Here is a 21,773-nt window from a genome sequence, read left to right as displayed (position 1 = left end):
ATAGTGAAGTTGCTAAAACTACTAAAAAGGCCCAACTTCTCATTATTGATGAATGCACCGTGGCATCCAGTCATGCTATAAATGTCATAGACAGATTACTAAGAGAAATTTGAATGTGGTATTTGGTGGGAAAGTTCTCCTCCTTGGAGGCGATTTTCGACAATGTCTCAGTATTGTACTGCATGCTATGCGATCGGCCATAGTACAAACGAGTTTAAAGTACTGCAATGTTTGGGGATGTTTCAGAAAGTTGTCTCTTACAACAAATATGAGATCAGAGGATTCTGCTTATAGTGCATGGTTAGTAAAATTTGGAGATGGCAAACTTGATAGCAGTTTTCATTTAGGAATGGATATTATTGAAATCCCCTGTGAAGTGATTTGTAATGGATCTATTGAAGCTACCTTTGGAAATACTATATCTATAGATAGCATTAAAAATATATCTAGCCGAAGCCGGTTTGGCGCAGTGGATAGAGCGTCGGCCTGCGGACTGAGGGGTCCCAGGTTCGATTCCGGTTAGGGGCGTGTGCCTGGGTTGCGGGCACATCCCCGGTGGGAGATGTGCAGGAGGCGGCTGATCGATGTTTCTCTCTCATCGATGTTTCTGGCTCTCTGTCTCTCTCCCTTCCTCTCTGTAAAAAATCAATAAAATATATTTAAAAAAAAATATATCTAAATGTGCATTTCTTTGTCCAAAAAATGAGCACGTTCAGAAATTTTGGATATACTCGATGGAGATTTTCACACATATTTGAGTGATGATTCCATTCATTCCACAGATGATGCTGAAAAGGAGAATTTTCCCATCAAATTTCTTAATAGTATTACTCCTTTGGGAATGCCATGTCATAAATTAAAATTGAAAGTGGGTGCAATCATCATGCTATTGAGAAATATTAATAGTAAATGGGGTCTTTGTAATGGTACCAGATTTATTATCAAAAGATTACGACTTAACATCATCGAAGCTGAAGTATTAACAGGATCTGCAGAGGGAGAGGTTGTTCTGATTCCAAGAATTTATTTGTCCCCATCTGACACTGGCCTCCCATTTAAATTGGTTCAATTTCAGTTTCCCGTGATGCCAGCATTTGTGATGACTATTAATAAACCACAAAGACAAACTCTAGACAGAGTAGGCATATTCCTACCTGAACCCATTTTTGCACATGGTCAGTTATATGTTGCTTTCTCTCAAGTTCGAAGAGCATGTGATGTTAAAGTTAAAGTTCTAAATACTTCAGCACAAGGGAAATTAGTCAAGCACTCTGAAAGTGTTTTCACTCTTAATGTGGTGTACAGGGAGATATTAGAATAAGTTTAATCACTTTATCAGTCATTGTTTGCATCACTGTTGTTTTTATATCATGTTTTTGTTGTTTTTATATCATGTTTTTGTTGTTTTCATGTCATGTTTTTGTCATTTTATATCATGCCTCAGATATGTCCTTTTGTTACTATTTATTAATAAATTTATATATTATTTTCATATACCTTTTACTAATTTCCTTTAATTTCTCACACTTTTATTATAGAGAAAGGGCAAATAGCAATATTAAAATATTTCTGCTAATTAATTCCCTTTTAATGTGCACGAATTTTGTGCACTGGGCTACTAGTCTATACTAATAATAGCCTAGGTGGTGTCACGCCCTCATGTCATCACAAGATGGCCGTCACGAGATGGCTGTGTGCACAGTAGAGGTGGGGCCTGGTGGCCACTCGGTGCAGTGAGGCCTGGGGGTCCCGTGGCTCTGCGTGGCACGGAGGAAGCTGGTTGTGGCAGGGGAGGGCAGTCGTGGGTGGTCAGGCCAGCAGGGGAGGGCAGTTGGGCGCAATCAGGCCAGCAAGGGAAGGCAGTTGGCCATCAGGCCGTCAGGGGAGCAGTTCGGCATCAATTCAGCCAGCAGGGGAGCAGTTAGGGGGCGACCAGGCTGGTAGGCAGAAGCTGTTAGGGCCAGTCAGGCAGGCAGGTAGGCGAACGGTTAGGAGCCAGTGGTCACGGATTGTGAGAGGGATGTCCGACTGCCAGTTTAGGCCTGATCCCTGTGCACCAGGCCTCTGGTTTAATATAAAAGGAATCACGTAGTATGCATGCCTGGTTTGTTTTATTCAACATTATGTTTGTGAGATCTAGCTAAGCTCATTCATTCCCATTGCCAAATATTATTCCTTTCTACTGTTGGTAGCAGAGTTGTCCCACCTCTCATCAACATTTGGTATTATCTCTTTTACATTGTAGTCATTCTTTTGGGCATATAGTAACATTTTGTTGCAATTTTAATTAGTATTTCCCTAAGGACTAATGAGATTGAGCTTTGTTTTTTTCTTTAGTGTTTTTTTTTTCCCCATGAGCATTTCTTTCATGTGTATTGGCCATCTGAATAATTGCAAATTGCCTGTTCAAGTCTCTTGTCCATTTTTACCTTGGGTTTTCTGGTTTATTTGTAAGAGTTCTTCATGTATATTTTTGGTATGAGTTTATTGTTGGGTATATGTATTGCAGAAACCTTCTTCCATTTTGTGGATTGCCATTTCACTCTTAAATGATTTCTTTTAATGAACAGTTATTAACTTTAAAGTAGCCTAATTCATCTTTTCTTTTTGAGTGTGCTCTATTGCCTTTTAGAGCTCTTTGTCTATTACAAGGTAAAGAAGATAGTCTCCTGTGTTGTCTTTTAGAAGCTTTATTGCTTTACCTTTCATATTTATGTCTGTAATTCATTTGGAATATATTTTTGCATATATGGTGCAAAAATAGGGGTCAAGGTTCTTTTTTTTACATGGATATCCAACTGACTCAATACTATTAAGACGTTGTCTTTATTGCTGTGCATAGGTACCTTTATCTTAAGTATCCATAACTCTCCATTTTCTGTTTTATCCTATGCCATTAACACACTGTCTTAATAAGTTTTATTTTTATTTATTTATTTTTTTAATATATATTTTATTGATTTTTTACAGAGAGGAAGGGAGAGAGATAGATAGTTAGAAACATCGATGGGAGAGAAACATCGACCAGCTGCCTCCTGCACATCTCCCACTGGGGATGTGCCCGCAACCCAGGTACATGCCCTTGACCGGAATCGAACCTGGGACCTTTCAGTCTGCAGGCCGACGCTCTATCCACTGAGCCAAACCGGTTTTGGCTTAATAAGCTTTATAATGAGTTTTAATATCTGGTAGTGGATTTTTTTTTTAGCTTTCTTTTTTCATGGTTGTTTTGACTATTCGTGGTCCTTTGAATTTCTGTGTAAAAAGCTTTAGTGTCATCTTGTCATTTATCTCTCAAAAACACACACAGATGCACAAAAGAACTTGTTGGGATTGTGATTGTAATTAAATCAGTAAACCAGTTTGGGGAGAATTGATATCTTTAGAATTCAGTGAACTTGTATATCCCATTTATTTATTTAAAAATTTGTTTTCTATTAGAGGTCTTTCACTAGATTTACTTCTAGGTATTTGAAATGGAAGACATAAGTGTACTGAATTTGAGTGCTCTTGGTATCAGAAAGATGTCTCAACTTAGTTCAGAGATAATACGTACAGCAGGGTTCTATGTGGAAGGTCTTCAGAGATATAAGAATTTAAAAACAAACTTAACTGTGTGAATATGGCAACTTATAGTGAAACAGTTTTTATACCAAATACTGTTGCAACGTGAAATGCTTATAATCATATTGCACAATTATGTAGATATATGATTAAAATACAGACATCTTAGGCATCATTACTGTAAGTAACAATGCTTCTTGGCTGAATGAAATGCTGTACAATTTAGATATGTATGGTTTTAGTTTAGGTTAGATAACCAACATTTCACCATGGTTTTAATGCTATATATCGAGAAAGAGGGAGTTAGTGTTAGAAAGTGTGTGGAGGGGTAAATTGTGATGTTGAGTCATAAGAAAATATACTGTGATATGATTATAAATATGTTTCCAAATTTGTGGCACTATTCATGGCAGAATTTTATGCCTAGAAATTTGAGGAATGAGAGAAAGATCTAGTTGTTACCTTTAGCCAATTAACATTTCTGTGCCTTCATTTCTTCTTCTGCACAAAAGAGATAATAATCATTTGGATAGGACTTAGAACAGTGTCTGGCTTATAATTAGTGTTTATTATTTGTTTTTCTGCAGATATGTAAGCACCAAGAAGGAATGGACCTTGTCTTGTTCACTATATTCAACACCTTCTGTGTACTAGATTGTCTAGACACAATCCCTGCATTCATGGAGCTTAAAATCTAGTCTGTGCATATCATTGTAAATAGTAAATCATGTTAGTAGTAAGACTGTCATGCTTCCATAAGAAACTGTAGTTATTTATAAAACATTTACTTAATAATTTTCTACAATGGCAGTGTTGCTTTATATGCTTGTTTAAGTTGAAATCCTGAGGGGAATATTAGGCTGTTCATCTCATGGTGTGCAACTTTTTATTTGTAGTGCTGGTGTGATTGAGTCCTCTGATGCTTGGAGTCCTAGGATTTGAAAGACTCGCGTTTAAGTTCATTTTTGCTGCTGATCTTGTACATGACTCTGAGCAAGTTACTTCTTAATCATGTCTGTAATTAAATGCACTAAATGATATCTAAGGTTTCTTCCAGCTTTCATTTTGTTATTAATCAACTTCACTAAATTATGTTTATATTCTGTGGGTAGAGGGGAGCAGGAATCCATGGTTCATAGTATTATTTGCCTTGAAACTAAATGCTGAAATTTAAATGTTGAGCTCATATTCCATAATTGTATTTTGGTTTTATTTATAGATGCCAGAAGTGGGTGGAAAATTGTAGGAGAGCAGACTTAGAAGATAAAACACCTGATCAACTAAATAAACATTATCGATTATGTGCCAAACACTTTGAGACCTCTATGATCTGTAGAACTGTAAGTAATAGAAGGGCTTGGTTTTTGTTTTCTCTCTCGCTCACTCAGTATCTGGTTGGAAGTATAAATCTTCCTCTATTAATGTTGGAGGGTATCTTTATACTCCTCCACTATTTCTTTTTTTTAAGATGAAGACAGGTTTGGAGCTGACTAGCCACTTGTAAACTTCCTCTGTAGCCTTCAGAAAAATTTTAAGCTATTATGAAAGTTTATATTTATTTAAGGTAAAGTTGGTGTTTTTATTTGGAGCAGCTTCTCTAGAGCTTTTTTATGAGTAAAATCTTCCAGGAATGGAGTTCTTTGTTTTCATGTATTTGTTTTTGTAAGTACTGTTAGAACCAACAGGAAGCAGATCATATAATTAATGTAAAAAAAACATTTCCATCAATAATTTGCAATTTTATATTAAGACCTGGATCTCTCTTACTACTAACAATCTTACTACTGTTAATTTTTATTTTGGCCAAGTCACTCCCTCTTGGGCCCCAATTTCTAATGAGATTAGACATGATAATTCCTGAGGTCTAAGATTTTTAACCCTCCTTATTTTTATTGCTAGGATTCATAAAAGGCACGCATAGGGCAGATTTGATTGAAATGGAGTAGACTTGAAACACTAAAAACTAGTTAGGAAGACAGTTTTATTTAATAATACATTTATTCTTATTTAGGTATAGCTAATGTATCATCCCAGATATTGGGATAGACGTAAACTTGATATTTAAGGTGCACTATATATTGTTATGCAGAATTTATTTTGATATTTTTTTCAGATACATTTTGCAGAGGCACCAGAAAACTAAAGAATGATTGGGTTATTTATTTCTCAAAATTATTTGAAGCAGATACTTGTGAAGTCATTGGGAGGTGAGCCAATTCCGGTTCAACAGTTTAATCACAAATATTTGAGGAATAATTTTGCCTTGCTTTGTTAAGAGGGTAATAATAATCATGACCAACCAAAATAAGAGATTTACTATGTTAAAAAGCTAACTACTTTTATGTTTTTGACAATAAGTAAAACAGTCCCAAATTATTATTTTAAATACACAAGTCTTATGCATTTTTATATTTTTATTTTAGTAATAAATATGGTCTCTTAATTAGATAATTCCAACAAGATTGATATGAGAAATTTAACATATAGTTTATTCTCATATTCTTGTTTAGTCAATGAATAAACTTGCTTTTTAAACTTCCACATGAATATTCAATCTTGAATAAATTAAATTCAAATGTGAGAATTTTTTTAAAACTTATTTAGATGGTATTGCTATTAAAAGCTGGATTCCCTAAGATCTGTATTCAAATGTTAAGAGTATTAACTTCATTAATTTGGCATTTAAAGTCTCATTAGTAAACATTCATGGCTAGTTCAATCAAAGCCAAGTGTTAACTTTAATGCGAGAGTAAGATCATTGCTTTATGCTCAAACCTTAATTCAGCAGTTAAAGATTAAATCTTGATACTGCATTAAAATGATCAGACACATGAATTGAATATAGCCCTTTTAGGCATACATGCTTATAGATGAATATGTATTAAAAGTTGCATGTTTTCCACATGTTGTTTTCTGGTCTTTAATATTTTTTTATAGCAAATGAATTTGAATTTGAAACATGTATTAGAATGTTTTATCCCTCCTCTCCTTATGTAATAATTGGTGATACCAAAAGTTGACTATGTATGCATGTATGCTTGCTTTTTGAGATGATTGCTAAGTGGGAAAGATGAGACGCTTTGGGTATTGTATAGCTTTTGCTCCCTTCAATGACTGTGTCCCTAATCAATCCCGGATTCAGACTTCATAGTAGAGTCGGGATAATTGGCACAGCATTAGAAGCTGGTATCATTAAGAAATAGATTTTGAGGTGCTCCCCCTCTCAGGAGCTCGCCTGCCTTTCCCCTCTTCCCCCCAGGTGTGCTGTCTTTGCCTTTCTCTCTCCTAAGCTCCAAGTGCCCTTCTTTTGCTTCTGTAACTTGTTTCCTGAGGCTATGCAGCCCAGCCAACTCACTTCTACTACCTCTGTAACTTTCTAAATAAACTTTTTAAAAAAGAAAAATAGGTTTGCTTCTTTGTGTTTTTTTGTTTTTTTTTTTTTTTATGAGGCATGGAATTGAACTAGAAAATACTGAATCTGAATAGAAATTCTTCCCAGATAACAGCTCTTTGGATGAAACCTAGGTAGTGTATTTTCTTTAGTTATATAGAGTTAACCTTTAAATAACACAGAGGTTTGGGCGTGCTGACACCCCACACAGTAGAAAATCTGTGTATAATTTTGATTCTCTGAAAACTTATAGCCTACTTTTGACCGGGAATCATTTCTGATAACATAAATAAAAAATTAACACATATTTTGTGTTATATTTATTATATACTGTATTCTTACAATAAAGTAAGCTTAAGAAAATACATTTGCAGTATTTATTGAAAAAAATCCACATGTAAGTGTACCTGTGCAGTTTAATTCTGTGTTTTTCAAGAGTAAAACGTACTTTCCTTTATATCTTTCTAACCTTCCTTTCCTGGGTAAAAATATAGACGTTGTTATTTTTGTTTGGCATATATTTTGACCAGGCTTTAATAGTCAGCTTTGAAACAATCACTGCTCTGGAGAAAGCTTTTTAAAATGAAGTGTCTTTATCAGTGCAAATTTGTGAAGAAATTAATGATACTGCTTCTCTGGACGAGCTGGGAGGGAATGTAGTAGCAGTTATTAATAAATTTCTTGTCCCATCTGACTTCCTCTGGGCTGGCTGTGAAAACTGTCACCATCTAAGTATGCATCTAGCTTTTAACCAGGTTGGATTGCAATAACAGGAATTAGGATAGAGCAGTGGTCTGCAAACTGTGACTCACGAGCCACATGCGGCTCTTTGGCCCCTTGAGTGTGGCTCTTCCACAAAATACCACGTGCAGGCGCGCATGTACAGTGCGATTGAAACTTCGTGGCCCATGCGCAGAAGTCGGTTTTTGGCCTGGGCTAGTCTATTTTGAAGAAGTGGCGTTAAAAGAAGTGGGGGTACGTTCACTGAGGTCGACACCTCAGATTGAGGACATTTTTTAGCAAAGGCCAGCTTAGGAGTACCCTAATTAAGTTAACCCTTTGCGGTCCAATTTTATCTTTGGAATTCAAACAGTCTGGTCCAAATTAATTGATGGGATTGAATGTTGAAGTTATCTGTCTCACTAGATCTCAGCCCAATGTTTGACCTGCTCCTAGCACCTGGTCTGTCGAGTCAGCCTCCACGTTGGACTGAAAAGGGTTAATAACAATGTAACTACCTATATAGTTTAAGTTTAAAAAATGTGGCTCTCAAAAGAAATTTCAATCATTGTACTGTTTATATTTGGCTCTGTTGACTAATGAGTTTGCTGACCACTGGGATAGAGCATAGTCTGAATTATAAGGGGATTTAGAAGTACCTATTTCAGTGTTTGCAAAGTGTGATTATATATGTGTGCGCGAGTGCGCGCACACACACACACACACACACACACATATCACTGGGGTATGAGTGATTTCAGGTAGCACATGCATCACTTTATTTTTCTAGTTCAATACCTGAATTTTATTCAGAAGCGGAACTGAGGTCCACAATGGGAGAGTATTATATGTATTATATACTATATATGGTGAGTCACTATTAGAGTTTGGACTAGTTTCTAAGTCTCATGTGTCCCAGTCCAACATTATTTCATTGTGCCTTGATGCTTCTCAGAAATAGTAGCAAAAGTGGACTGAACAACTGGTAAAGGAGGGAAACTTATTATAGAACATACACTAGATTTTCTTAGAAACTTTTGTGTCTACTATAGATTGGGTGGGCTAATGGAAGAACAGAATAGATAACATAGCGGGGATTCTGAGTTAGGGGGGAAAAATATATATATATTAGAGGATTAGAGGCCCAGTGCACAAAATTCAAGCACTCAGGGTACGGGGGTGTCCCTCAGCCCAGCCTGCGCCCTCTCACAATCCAGGAGCCCTCTGGGGATCCTTAGCACTGCCATGGAGGCGGGAGAGGCTCCCGCCACTGCTGTGCTCGCCAGGCCAGCCATAAGCCCGGCTTCTGACTGAGCGGCGCTCCCCTGTGGGAGCACACTGACCACCAGGGGGCAGCTCCTGCATTGAGCGTCTACCCCCTGGTGGTCAGTGCACATCATAGTGACCAGTCGTTCTGCCATTGGTCGATTTGCATATTAGCCTTTTATTATATAGGATATGCAAAATGCAAATACATTTTATTTTTTATGCCTATCATTATTTCAGTTCCCTAATTTATAATAGTATGATTACCAAAAGGGCAAATATGAAAAGAGCTAGAAATAATAAGCTAACTTGGATTGACATCATTAATTCTTCAGGTTTCTCTATACTTTAGAGCTGGAGTTGAAGGAGTACTGGAGAAATCATTAATGTAGAATTTTATTTATATGTAATACATTCTTAAGGACTAGCTCTGAATTAACACATTTTTCTTTTTCAGAGTCCTTATAGGACAGTTCTTCGAGATAATGCAATACCAACAATATTTGATCTTACCAGTCATTTGAACAATCCACATAGTAGACACAGAAAACGAATAAAAGAATTGGTATGTCAATATGCTTTCAGCTTTCCCAATCCCCGGTATACTATGAAATCAAATAGATATATTCATGTTAAAATTGAACTAAGTTACTCTCTATTTCAAAGGTACCTATACAGGAAATGAATGCTATGGTTATTATTGAAATAGCCAGGATGTAAAATGATAACTTTGTTACAGTATTTAAATTGGAAAATGTCTCTCAAATTTAGCCAATTGATACTCATTGGCTTGGGCCAAAGTGTGCTGTTGATTACAGGCTACTATCTCCTTTCCTTTTTATGAAGAAAAACAAAACACTACCTTTTCTTTTATAGTAAGAAAAGTGGAACTGAGGTATATTTCCAGAATTTAGCACATATGGATACAGAAAGGGAAAGTTTAAAAGTTAAGACATGGATAGTTTTACCTAGAGATAGGATTCTATTGCTATTAAGTACTGACAGGATTTAGAAAAAGCTTTTCAATCTCTGTATATGGCATCATTTATGTGTGTTTTTATATTCCTTTGATATCCTTTAGATCAGGGGTCCTCAAACTTTTTAAACGGGGCTAGTTCACTGTCCCTGAGACCGTTGGAGGGCCGGACTATAGTTTAAAAAAAAAACTATGAACAAATTCCTATGCACACTGCACATATCTTATTTTGAAGTAAAAAAACAAAATGGGAACAAATACAATATTTGTATTTGCATGTGGCCCGCGGGCCGTAGTTTGAGGACCCCTGTTTTAGATGATTGAAACCTACCTGCTCTTTGTTAACCTTAAGCCAACAAAATTAAATTACTCAGACTCCTCAGTCCATGGCTTTCTCTTATCATTACCATTAATAAGACACTTATTTTGTTTATTTTTCCTTCTTCCTGTATTACCCCATTCCTACCCTCCCTGTTGGTATCCATGCTAGTGTCTTTAATATATGTCATTTCACTCTACCAATTATGTGCTTTCTTTAAGACAACATTTATATATAATTTCCTTCATGTTTACCTTTCATATTTAGATTTTTAATCCATTTGGAGTTGTATGTATTGTGTGTAGTAGAAATCTAATTTTATTTTTCTTCTTATAGAGAAGACCAGTTTTCCCAGCATGCTCTATTAATCCATCCTTTCTTCTATTGGTATAACCTGCAACCTCTGTCATATACAAATTCACATATATGCAGGGCTGTTTCTGGAGCTCCATTCTGTCCTGTTGGAATTTTTTGTTGTTGTTGTTAATCCTCACCCAAGAATATTTTTTTTCATTGATTTTTTAGAGAGAGTGGAAGGGAGGGGAGGGAAGGAGAAACAGAGAGGGAAACATCAATGTGAGAGGTACATCGATAGGTTTCGTCCAGCATGCACCCCGACCAGGGCCAGGAATCAAGCCTGAAACCGAGGTACATGCCCTTGACTGGAATAGAACTCGAGATCCTCAGTCTGCAGGCCCCGCTCTAACCACTGAGCAACCAGCTAAGGCATTGTTGCAGTTTCATAAAAGAAAACATGTACATTTTTCTTTAGATTACTTTCTAAATACATTATGGTTTTTGGTATTGTTTATTTATTCTAGATGAGATTGTTTCCAGCAGTTTTGAAAGCTCTTTAATATTAATCCTGTAACACCTATGGGCACTTTCTGCTGGAAAAGAAGCCCCTTGCTGGTCTGGCCTTTGGGAAGGGTTCCCCCCTCAGGCGGGAATCAGAAAGTAAGACATTGCCCAGCTGGCATGGCTCTGATTGAGCATCAGCCTATGAACCAGGAGGTCATGGTTCGATTCCTGGTCAGGGCACATGCCTGGGTTGCAGGCTCAATCCCCAGTAGTGGGTATACAGGAGGCAGCCAATCCATGATTCTCTCTGATCATTGATGTTTCTGTCTATCTCTCCCTCTCCCTTTCCTCCCTGAAATCAATTTTATATATATATATATATATATATTTTAAATGTTATCAAGAATCTGTGAGATTTGTAAAAAAAGAAGAAAAAAGTTAATCCTATTAGTATGCCGGGTTTTCTATGTAGTTGATTATATTAGCTACAAATAAGGACAATCTACAAATAAGGACAAATTTGCCTTTTCTTCCAATTCTTTTTCACCATCCTACTGTTTGTGTCCATAGGTCATGCATATATGCATATGTTCTTTGATTAATCTCTCCCACCCCCACCCCACTTCTCTCTGAGATTTGAGAGTCTGTTCCATGTTTCTATGCCTCTGGTTCTATTTTATTCATCAGTTTATTTTGTTCATTAGATTCCTTATTTGTTTATTTTTAGAATCAACTGCTGATAATTATGTTTTTATTGCCATTTTATTGTTTATATTTTTAATCTTTTTTTCCTTCTTCTTCTTAAAGAATACCCTTCAACATTTCATATAATACTGGTTTGGTGGTGATAAACTCCTTTAGCTTTTTCTTGTGTGTGAAGCTCTTTATCTGACCTTCAGTTCTAAATGATAGCTTTGCTGGGAAGAGTAATCTTGGTTATAGGTCCTTGCTATTCATCACTTTGAATATTGCTTGCCACTCCCTTCTGGCCTGCATAGTTTCTATTGAGAAACCAGCTGATAGTTATATGAGAGCTCCCTTGTAGGTAGGTAACTGCTTTTCTATCACTACTTTTAAGATCCTCTCTTTGTCTTTAATTCCTGGCATTTTAATTACGTGATGTCTTGGTGTGGACCTCTTTGGGTTCATCTTGTTTGGAACTCTTTATGCTTCCTGGACTTGTAAGTTTATTTCTCCACCAGGTAGGGGGAGTTTTCTGTCATTATTTCTTCAAATGGGTTTTCAGTATCTTGCTCTCTTTCTTCTCCTTCTGGCATCCCCATGATGTGAATGTTGGTATGCTTAAAGTTGTACCAGAGGTTCCTTATACTATCTTCATATTTTAGGATTCTCCCCACCACCCCCCCCTTCTTTTGATTGGGTGTTTTTTGCTTCCTCATTTTCCAAATCGTTGATTTGATTCTTGGAATCTTCTACTGTTGAATCCCTATAAATTATTCTTTATTTCAGTTATTGTATGCTTAATTTCTGACTGGTCCTTTTTATGTCTTTGAAATTCTCACTGAGATACTTGAAATTCTCATTAAGTCCCATGAAGCTCTCATTAAGATCTTTGAGCACCTTTATAACCATTGTTTTGAACTCTGTACCTAGTAGTTTGCTTGCTTCCATTTTATTTAGTTCTTTTTTTCTGGAGATTATTTCTTTTCTTTCATTTGTGACATGTTTCTTTGTCTCCACATTTTGGCTGCTTCCTTGTGTGTTTCTATATATTAGGTAGAGCTGCTATGTCTCCTGGAATTGGTAGAGTGGCCTTGTGTAGTAGGTGTCCTGTAGGGCCCAGTGGCTCAGCCTCCCCAGTCACCAAAGCTGGACAGTCTAAGTACACCCCTGTGTGGGCTGTGTACTCTGTTTTGTAGTTGAGCCTTGATTACTGTTGGTGTCACTGGGAGGAATTGACCCCCAGGCCATTTGGCTATGAGGACCAGCTGTGACTACAGTGGAAGAGCTGCTGTGCAGGAGACATCTCTATGGAGTAGGATTTGCTTTAGTGTGGCTTTGGTGCTCACTGAGTCTGCTCCTTGAGTGTGTTGCTCGTGGATGTGTAGAGTTGTAATCTGGTATGGTCTGAAGCTGTCCACGTGGTGCACTGGCTCTGGGGCCCCCCTGGAGTTGCAAAGTCAGCCACTGCCTGAGCCCTGCTTTCGGCTACCTGTCAGGAGCTATAGAGCAATCTGCAGATGGCTGCTACTTACCTTGGGCTTAGAAGTGCCCAGGAAAGGCCAAGCTGTGAAACAAGGCAAGCTGCTGCTAGTGCCAGGCCTGGCACCTCTTACTGAGAGGATTGGGGGACTCTATGCCAGCAGCTGCTTGTTTGAGAGATTTTAGGAAAGTCTGAAGCCTGAGCCAGGACAGGCCATTCATATGGAAAAGCTGAAAAGCCACTGCAAATAGCTTGGGTGGAGCTGCAAATTGGGTGGGGCAGGATCTCAGGGAATCACCATGGCGAAGGGAATGATGTGAACCAGGCTGATGAAAACTCAGATATGACACTTGCCAGTCAGCTCTGTGATGGAGGAGGTCTCAGCATAGGAACAGTGACCTCTGCCAGCACTTTTGTCGAGAATGCTGCCCCCCAAGTTCTTGCTCCAATGCCAGACAATCCAGTTCTTCCCAGTATGTACCTGGATTCCTCCCAAGCCACTGCTCCAGCGTTGGCTCTCAGAGAGAGCTAGACCAAGTAAGTCTGTGCACTGCCCCTTTTAAAGGAACTACTGTGACTCCAGCAGCCTCTGTGGCGCTCAGCCACAATACCTACTCATTTTTACAGCCAAAAGTTACGGGGAACTTCTCTTCCCAGCACTGGAACCCTGTGCTAAAAGGTCTGGTGTGGGGCTGGGATCACTGGCTTCTCCCAGGAAGCCTCCGCATCCCAGATATCCCTTCGATTATAAAAAGTCACACATGGTTGTCGGACCAGCCCCTTTCGCACTGCTACCCCTCCTACCAGTCTCAATGTGCTTTTTTTTCTTTAATTGTCTAGTTTTAGGACTTCCATTCAGCTAGATTTCAGGCAGTGCTGAATGATGGTTGTTCTGTATTTTCGTTGTAATTTTGATATGGTTGTGGGAGGCAGTGAGTACCGGTGTTTACCTATGCCCCCATCTTGATTCTCCTGTTCCAATTCTTATTTTAATTTTTTCTGTTCTCTGTTGTATTGTTTAGTCAAGATCTGTACTACTGTGTTGAACAGTCCCAATAACATCACAGCTGGTATACTTGCCTTGTTCCATTAAGTCTGATGTTTGCTGTTGTTTTTGTCAAGCTAGGAAAATTCCCTTCATTACCTTTTAATACTCATATTCAGGGTTTCTGTTATAATTTGTTGTATTTATTAAAAGCTTTCATTGCATCTGTTGAATAGAAAAGTTCACAATATTTTTTTTCACTCTTTAATGTGGTGAATAACTGATGGGTTTTCTGATGCTGAACCATCTTTACATTCCTGTGATGAACCCTAATTGATTGCAATAGATCCCTGTTTTTATACAGTAATGGAATCAGTTGGTCAATATTTTATTTAGGATTTTGCATTTAACAGTGTTGGCCTATAATTTCTTTTTATGCACTTTTATCCAGTTATGGTAGCAATGTTCTATTAGTCTCATAAAATGACTTGGATAGCTTTCCTTTTTTCACTCTGTATTTTTCTAGAAAAATTGTAAAAAGTAAATATTATATGCTCTTGAAAATTAGATTGAACGTGGTAGAACCATCAGAGCGCTATAATGAGTAGGGAAATATTTTGATTGCCATTTCAATTTATTTATTGGTTTTCTCTTCTGTGTGTTTTATATGTTTCTAAAAGTTTATGAACTTCATCTAGGATTTGGAATGTTTCCCTTCTCTGCCCTTAAAACTATTTTAATAATCTTTCTGAAGAAATAGTGATTACTTTTGTCAATGATTGAAGTACTTGTGAGCTATTTTATTGGTTTCTTTTTGATTGAGGGATTTGGGTGTTGGCTTTTTCTAGCTTCTTGAATGTTTAGCTCATATTTATGTATATTTAGTTATAAATGTCTCTCTAAGTATGTTTTTGCTGTATCTCACAGTTTTAGACATGTAGTGCTTTCATTGGTCAGCAATACTTTGTGATTTCTTTAACATGGGATACTTCTTGTTTCTAGTTTCCAGACATGGGTTTATTTTTTTTAAAATAATTTTTTATTGTTGAAAGTATTACATATGTCCCCCTTTTCCCCCCATTTACCCCCTTCAGCCTGCCCCTGCCCTCCCCCCACCCCAGGCCTTCAGCACCCTATTGTCTGAGTCCATGGGACATGCATATATGCATACAAGGTCTTTGGTTCATTACCTCCCACCCACCCACCCACCCTCCCCTGCCTTCCCTATGAGATTCCGCACGCTATCCATGCCTCCATGTTTCTGGATCCACTGCGTTCATCAGTTTATTTTGTTACTTAGATTCCACATATGAGTGCGATCACAGACATGGGTTTATTTTTAAAAACCATTTTGTATTTCAAATGTTTAGTGATATAGAGGAAACACATCGTCTATGTGATGTTGATTCTGATTTTTTTTTGCATTTATTATTGCATTGAAGTCTGTTGTCAGCCTGATTCTTGATTGTTTTTAGGTGACCTGTCTTTTTAAAAAATATTTGACATTTTCAGTTTTGCTAAACTACATCCTGTTCTGATTTTTTCATGCATTTCTTTACCTCTATTATATTTATTTGTTTTTCTGGAAAATATTGACACTACACAACAGTCCTCTAAATCAGCTTTGTTCTTAGTAATGTGTACCAGGGGTGAGGACCTCAACACTTCCATCCTGTAGCTATTATTTCCCTATACTCTGTCTTTCCCCACCCCCACCTTCCAACCCCCATCTCAGGGAATCTCAGACACCTTGCAGCAGGCACACTGTTCCAGATCTGTCATCCATGTAACTCTGGCAGCCCACAGGATGAAGAGGGATAGCTAGCCTGCTGACATTTCTTTATATCAGTATCATGTCCCATGCTGCCCAGCAGATACCCGCTGTCTCCAGCTGTCACTGGTACTGCTGCTTTCCTGCCCTGGAATAGTAACCATTGCAGTGGGTTGGAGAGAGAGAAAAGAACACAATTGGGAAGTTCTTCCTTAATCTAACCCTTTATGTGCCACTTGCCTATCTCTGCTATATGCATTCATTTTTTTCCATACTGGCACTGTGTCACCTTCTGCTTCCTAGGGATTTCTCATAGCTTTTATGTTAGGTTCTGGAATCCAGCAATTCCCTCTTACATATCATCCCCCTGGGTTAGAGTAGCAGGAGGTAGGGCACATGATTTTGTGTCCCCTCGGATTTTATCTCATGCTATGGTATACATTCATGCCTTTTATTAGCCAATTAAACACTTATAATCCAATGATTTAGATATAAAGTAAATTAAATGTTGTGTCCTTTCTCCTAGTATTTTATTATAAGCTTGGAGTCATGAGCAAATTAATTGTTCTAGTTTTCCCATCATCTATCTGTTTGAAGAATGTATTTCTTTTAAAGAATGTATCCTCTTGAGAGAATTAAATTTGACTCCAAATATGCTTTTTACTTGTGAGTCTACGTAATATGCTAGAGTTGACTTTTCATAAAGATGGTTTTTTTCTTTTTTTCTTGTCATTTAGAGTGAAGATGAAATCAGGACACTGAAACAGAAAAAAAGTAAGTGCTAGTGTTAATGACTCAACTTCTGAATGCCTTTTAAAAAGGCCTTGACCTGGTAAGGACGAATAAATATATTTTATGTTCAAAACCTGTGAGAATGTTTTGGAATTGTCTGTGCAACTAAAACCTTAGTTCAGTTTGTCTTTATTGAGTGCCAATACACCATTCACTTTGCCCACTCGGTGCTCTCAGTGTGGTAGGGGGTGGCAGGCACACAGAGTGTTCCAGTACAGGGAAGGGAAGGTGGCAATAAGGACAGAAGTAGAATCTGTCCATCCAATGTGTAGTGCATAATAGGTTCTTGGTAATTAAGGAGTAAATGCTGTGGGGATACTTAGTCCAAAAGCCTTTCTGCAGGTACTGATGCCTATATCAATTAATTTAATTCTTACAATAGCCCTGAAGTAAGAACTGTTATTTTCCCCCTTTACAGATGAGGAGACATGGATTCAGGCAAAGAAAAAGGGAAGGATATTCTTTGCAGAGGTAGAGTGGCTTGAAACAGGGTGCCAGATTTGAGGAACTACATTCATTTTATTGTTGGAGCTTCTAAAACCCATCATGGTTAGAAATGAACTCAGGGGGACCACAGGGGCCAGGACTTGCAGGGTTGTGTATATGACTGTAGGCAGGACACTTCACTGCAGGGCCATCCAAATATGAAGAAATTAGGCTAATTTGGAAAAACTATCCCAGTTGTACTGTGTTGGGTTGGCATTGTACAGAAATTAACAGCCATATTGGTCTAGAAACGTTCAACATAATTTTTTCTATTTGTACAGGGGTAACGCACTGTATTAAATATGTAAGGTCTTAATCTACATGGGTTTGATTACAGAAACTAATAAAGTATTCTCTAAATAATGAAAAAAAAAGAAATTAGGCTAAGATTTCTTTTTTTTTTTTTTAAATATATTTTATTGATTTTTTACAGAGAGGAAGGGAGAGAGATAGAGAGTTAGAAACATCGATGAGAGAGAAACATCGATCAGCCGCCTCCTGCACATCTCCTACTGGGGATGTGCCCGCAACCCAGGTACATGCCCTGACCGGAATCGAACCTGGGACCTTTCAGTCTGCAGGCCGACGCTCTATCCACTGAGCCAAACCGGTTTCGGCTAGGCTAAGATTTCTAATAGTCTAGTATTAGCCCTGGAAATTATGTGAACATACTTTACATTACATTAGTTTTTGTTTTGTTTTTTTTAATATATTTTATAGATTTTTTACAGAGAGCTACATTAGTTTTTATAGGTGTCTCATCTCCCATATATAAGTATAGCAATAAAAACAGTATCAGTATGAACCTTGGAGCCAGACAAACTTGGATTTCAATTTCACCTCTTTTTTTTTTTTTAAATCCTCACCTGAGGATGTTTTTACTGATTTGGGGGAGCAGGAAGGGGGGAGAAGAGAGAAACATCAATGTGAGAGAGAGACATTGATTGGTTGCCTCCTGTATGTACCCGACTGGGGATCAAACCCACAACCTTTTGGTGTGTGGGACAATGCTCCAACCAATGAGCCACCCAGCTAGGGCTCATCTCCATCTTTCTACCTGCATCTATGGCCTTGAGCGGTTATTTACTATCATTTGTCAAATGGGGTTGATACCATCTGCCTATAGAGGGAGTAATGGGAAACATGGAATGTCAGCACAGTATGTCATAAATATTCTCTTCCCCTTCCTTTTTCTGAGGGCACATACTGTCTTATTACTCAATATGTGATGTACCTTAAGTTTTTAAAATATATCTCTGTTCACAGTGTTTGTCTTCCCCACTAGAGTGTAATCTCTGTCCTAGTCTGTGGTCCAGTAGGTGTTCTGTGAATGTTGAATAAATGAGTTAGTGGATTTTAAGTATTTAAAAAATCAAGAATGCATTTTTTATTTGTATGGTTCCTCATAAGCCTGTTTTAAAATTCTTTGTTTTCCAGTTGACGAAACTTCTGAACAGGAACAAAAACATAAAGAGATCAACAACACCAATGCTCAGAACTCCAGTACAGAAGCGGGTGAAGAACAGGATGAAGACATTTTACCTTTAACCCTTGAGGAGAAGGAAAACAAAGAATACTTAAAATCTTTATTTGAAATTTTGATTCTTATGGGAAAACAAAACATACCTCTAGATGGACATGAAGCTGATGAAGTCCCAGAAGGTCTCTTTACTCCTGATAACTTTCAGGCACTGTTGGAGTGCCGGATAAATTCTGGTGAAGAGGTTCTGAGAAAGCGCTTTGAGACAACAGCAGTCAACACACTGTTCTGTTCAAAAGCACAGCAGAAACAGATGCTAGAGATCTGTGAGAGCTGCATTCGGGAAGAAACGCTCAGGGAAGTGAGAGACTCTCACTTCTTTTCGATTATCACTGACGACGTAGTGGACATAGCAGGGGAAGAGCACCTGCCTGTGTTGGTGAGGTTTGTTGACGAAGCTCATAACCTGCGAGAGGAATTTGTGGGTTTCCTGCCATATGAAGCTGATGCCGAAATTTTGGCTATGAAATTTCACACTACGATAACTGAGAAGTGGGGATTAAACATGGAATATTGTCGTGGCCAGGCTTACATTGTGTCCAGTGGATTTTCTTCCAAAATGAAAGTTGTTGCTTCTAGACTTTTGGAGAAATATCCCCAAGCTGTCTACACACTCTGCTCTTCCTGTGCCTTAAATATGTGGTTGGCAAAATCGGTGCCTGTTATGGGAGTGTCTGTTGCGTTAGGAACAATTGAGGAAGTTTGTTCTTTTTTCCATCGATCACCACAACTGCTTTTAGAGCTTGACAATGTAATTTCTGTCCTCTTTCAGAACAATGAAGAAAGGGGTAAAGAACTGAAGGAAATTTGCCATTCTCAGTGGACAGGCAGGCATGATGCTTTTGAAATTTTAGTGGACCTCCTACAAGCACTTGTTTTATGTTTAGATGGTATAAATAATGATACAAATATTAGATGGAATAACTGTATAGCGGGCCGAGCATTTGTACTCTGTAGTGCAGTAACAGATTTTGATTTCGTTGTTACCATTGTCGTTCTTAAAAATGTTCTATCTTTTACAAGAGCCTTTGGGAAAAATCTCCAGGGTCAGACCTCTGATGTCTTCTTTGCAGCCAGTAGCTTGACTGCGGTGCTGCATTCACTAAATGAAGTGATGGAAAATATTGAAGTTTATCATGAATTTTGGTTTGAGGAAGCCACCAATTTGGCAACCAAACTTGATATTCAGATGAAGCTCCCTGGGAAATTCCGCAGAGCTCAGCAAGGGAACCTGGAATCTCAGCTGACCTCTGAGAGTTACTATAAAGAAGCTCTAAGTGTTCCAACAGTGGAACACATTATTCAGGAACTGAAAGATATATTCTCAGAACAGCACCTCAAAGCTCTTAAATGCTTATCTCTGGTCCCCTCTGTCATGGGACAGCTCAAATTCAATACATCGGAGGAGCACCATGCTGACATGTACAGAAGCGACTTACCCAATCCTGATACACTCTCAGCTGAGCTGCATTGTTGGAGAATCAAGTGGAAACACAGAGGAAAAGATATAGAGCTTCCATCCACCATTTATGAAGCCCTCCACCTGCCAGACATCAAGTTTTTTCCTAATGTTTATGCATTGTTGAAGGTCCTATGTATTCTTCCTGTGATGAAGGTTGAGAATGAACGCTATGAAAATGGGCGAAAGCGTCTCAAAGCATACCTGAGGAACACTTTGACAGACCAAAGGTCAAGTAACTTAGCTTTGCTTAACATAAACTTTGATATAAAACATGATTTGGATTTAATGGTGGACACATATATCAAACTTTATACAACTAAGTCAGAGCTTCCTACAGATAATTCCGAAACTATCGAAAATACCTGAGAGACTTTTAAAATGGGTTTTCTCTTATATTTGATATTGAAAAAAATCTAAGAAATTTGAAAATATAGAAAAGCTATAAGATATATGTAGGCCACTTAATCACTGAATATCTTGAGTGTATTAGCCGTTGATAATCTGACCATTTAAATGGCCCGTTTGAACTCTCATGCTTTGGAGAACTAACTGTTCTTCCAGAGGGTAGCATTGAAAGTGCCACGCTGCACTTCTGCGTGGTCTCTGCTAATGGCACTTTGGAATTGTTTTAGTTAAGTCAATTTAGACATAACATTATTATCACTGTGGATCCTGTTGTTGGGTATTAAGTTACTAGTTCTTTGAAGAAATAAATTTTGAGAAGGTGTGAGAGGAATATATTTCATAAAATTTTACAATGAAGCTCATGACTAACCTTTCAATAGCAGGAGTTTTAAGTTTACTGTTAAAAATCTTTAATGAACAGTTAAATTACCAGGTAGTGAAAGAAACGTGAGCTTGCCAAACAAGGATTTCAGTGTAGATTTTGTCTTTATTCGATAATCTTAAACAAATTACTGTTAAACATTGAAGGAAGAACCTGCCATTGTTCCACATCTGGGTGTTGCTGTTTACATTCCTTTGTTGAGCCTATATCTTCATAAGCTTTTTAGCAAGTATATGTCGAACACTTCTGTTTCATGGTCAAGACAGGATCAGAGGCTATGGATACTGACAACAGATTGGTCTGTTTTATTCTGTCTTTTCCCATGATTATATCTACTGCCTCGTCTTGATTTATAAGCAAAACCTAGACAACCTACAAAAATGTATTTTGTAGTTTATCTAGGAATAATACAGAAAATATTGCTGTTATTTTTGGTGAAGAAAGTCAATTTTGTACAGTTTATTTCGACGTAAATAAAATGTGAATTTGTTTAAAGTTCAGGTACTTTATTTTGGTGGGGACAAAATAGTTTCTTCTGGTAAATTCCCTTTTCAAAAATATTTGTCACCTTCACAATGGAAGAGAAGTTTTTTAAAATTTATTTTTTGGTTTATTGTTTACTACTTGGGATATATAAAGGCATTTTAATTAAGAAATTATTAAATACTAGAGGCCCGGTGCACAAAAATTTGTGCACTGGCGGGGGAGGGGTGTGTGTGGGGTGTTCCTCAGCCCCACTTGTGCCCTCT

The 21,773-nt window shown here is 37.8% G+C and overlaps 1 protein-coding gene across 3 annotated transcripts in view; it reads left to right on the top strand.

Annotated features, from left to right (window-relative positions):
• THAP12 (THAP domain containing 12) overlaps window positions 1-21,525 on the top strand; it is a 37,625-nt gene extending 16,100 nt beyond the window's left edge. For 2 of the 3 annotated variants that reach the window (XM_070425652.1, XM_070425653.1), the window contains exons 2-5: window positions 4,784-4,904; window positions 9,399-9,506; window positions 16,695-16,731; window positions 18,673-21,525. In XM_070425652.1, coding sequence (XP_070281753.1) covers window positions 4,784-4,904; window positions 9,399-9,506; window positions 16,695-16,731; window positions 18,673-20,603 — 2,197 coding nt within the window. In that variant the 3' untranslated portion in view covers window positions 20,604-21,525. Of the gene's footprint in view, window positions 1-4,783; window positions 4,905-9,398; window positions 9,507-16,694; window positions 16,790-18,672 lie in introns of all 3 variants that reach the window. The other variant, XM_070425654.1, reaches the window with a different exon arrangement.
• Window positions 21,526-21,773: the final 248 nt, after the last annotated feature.

The sequence above is a fragment of the Myotis yumanensis genome, unplaced genomic scaffold (assembly GCF_028538775.1).
Source record: "Myotis yumanensis isolate MYYU_CA2020_CCGP unplaced genomic scaffold, mMyoYum1.0.hap1 SCAF_10, whole genome shotgun sequence".
Taxonomy (NCBI): Eukaryota; Metazoa; Chordata; class Mammalia; order Chiroptera; family Vespertilionidae; genus Myotis; species Myotis yumanensis.
The sequence above is the reverse complement of the archived record's forward strand: the minus strand, read 5'-3'. Positions and strand labels throughout refer to the sequence as shown.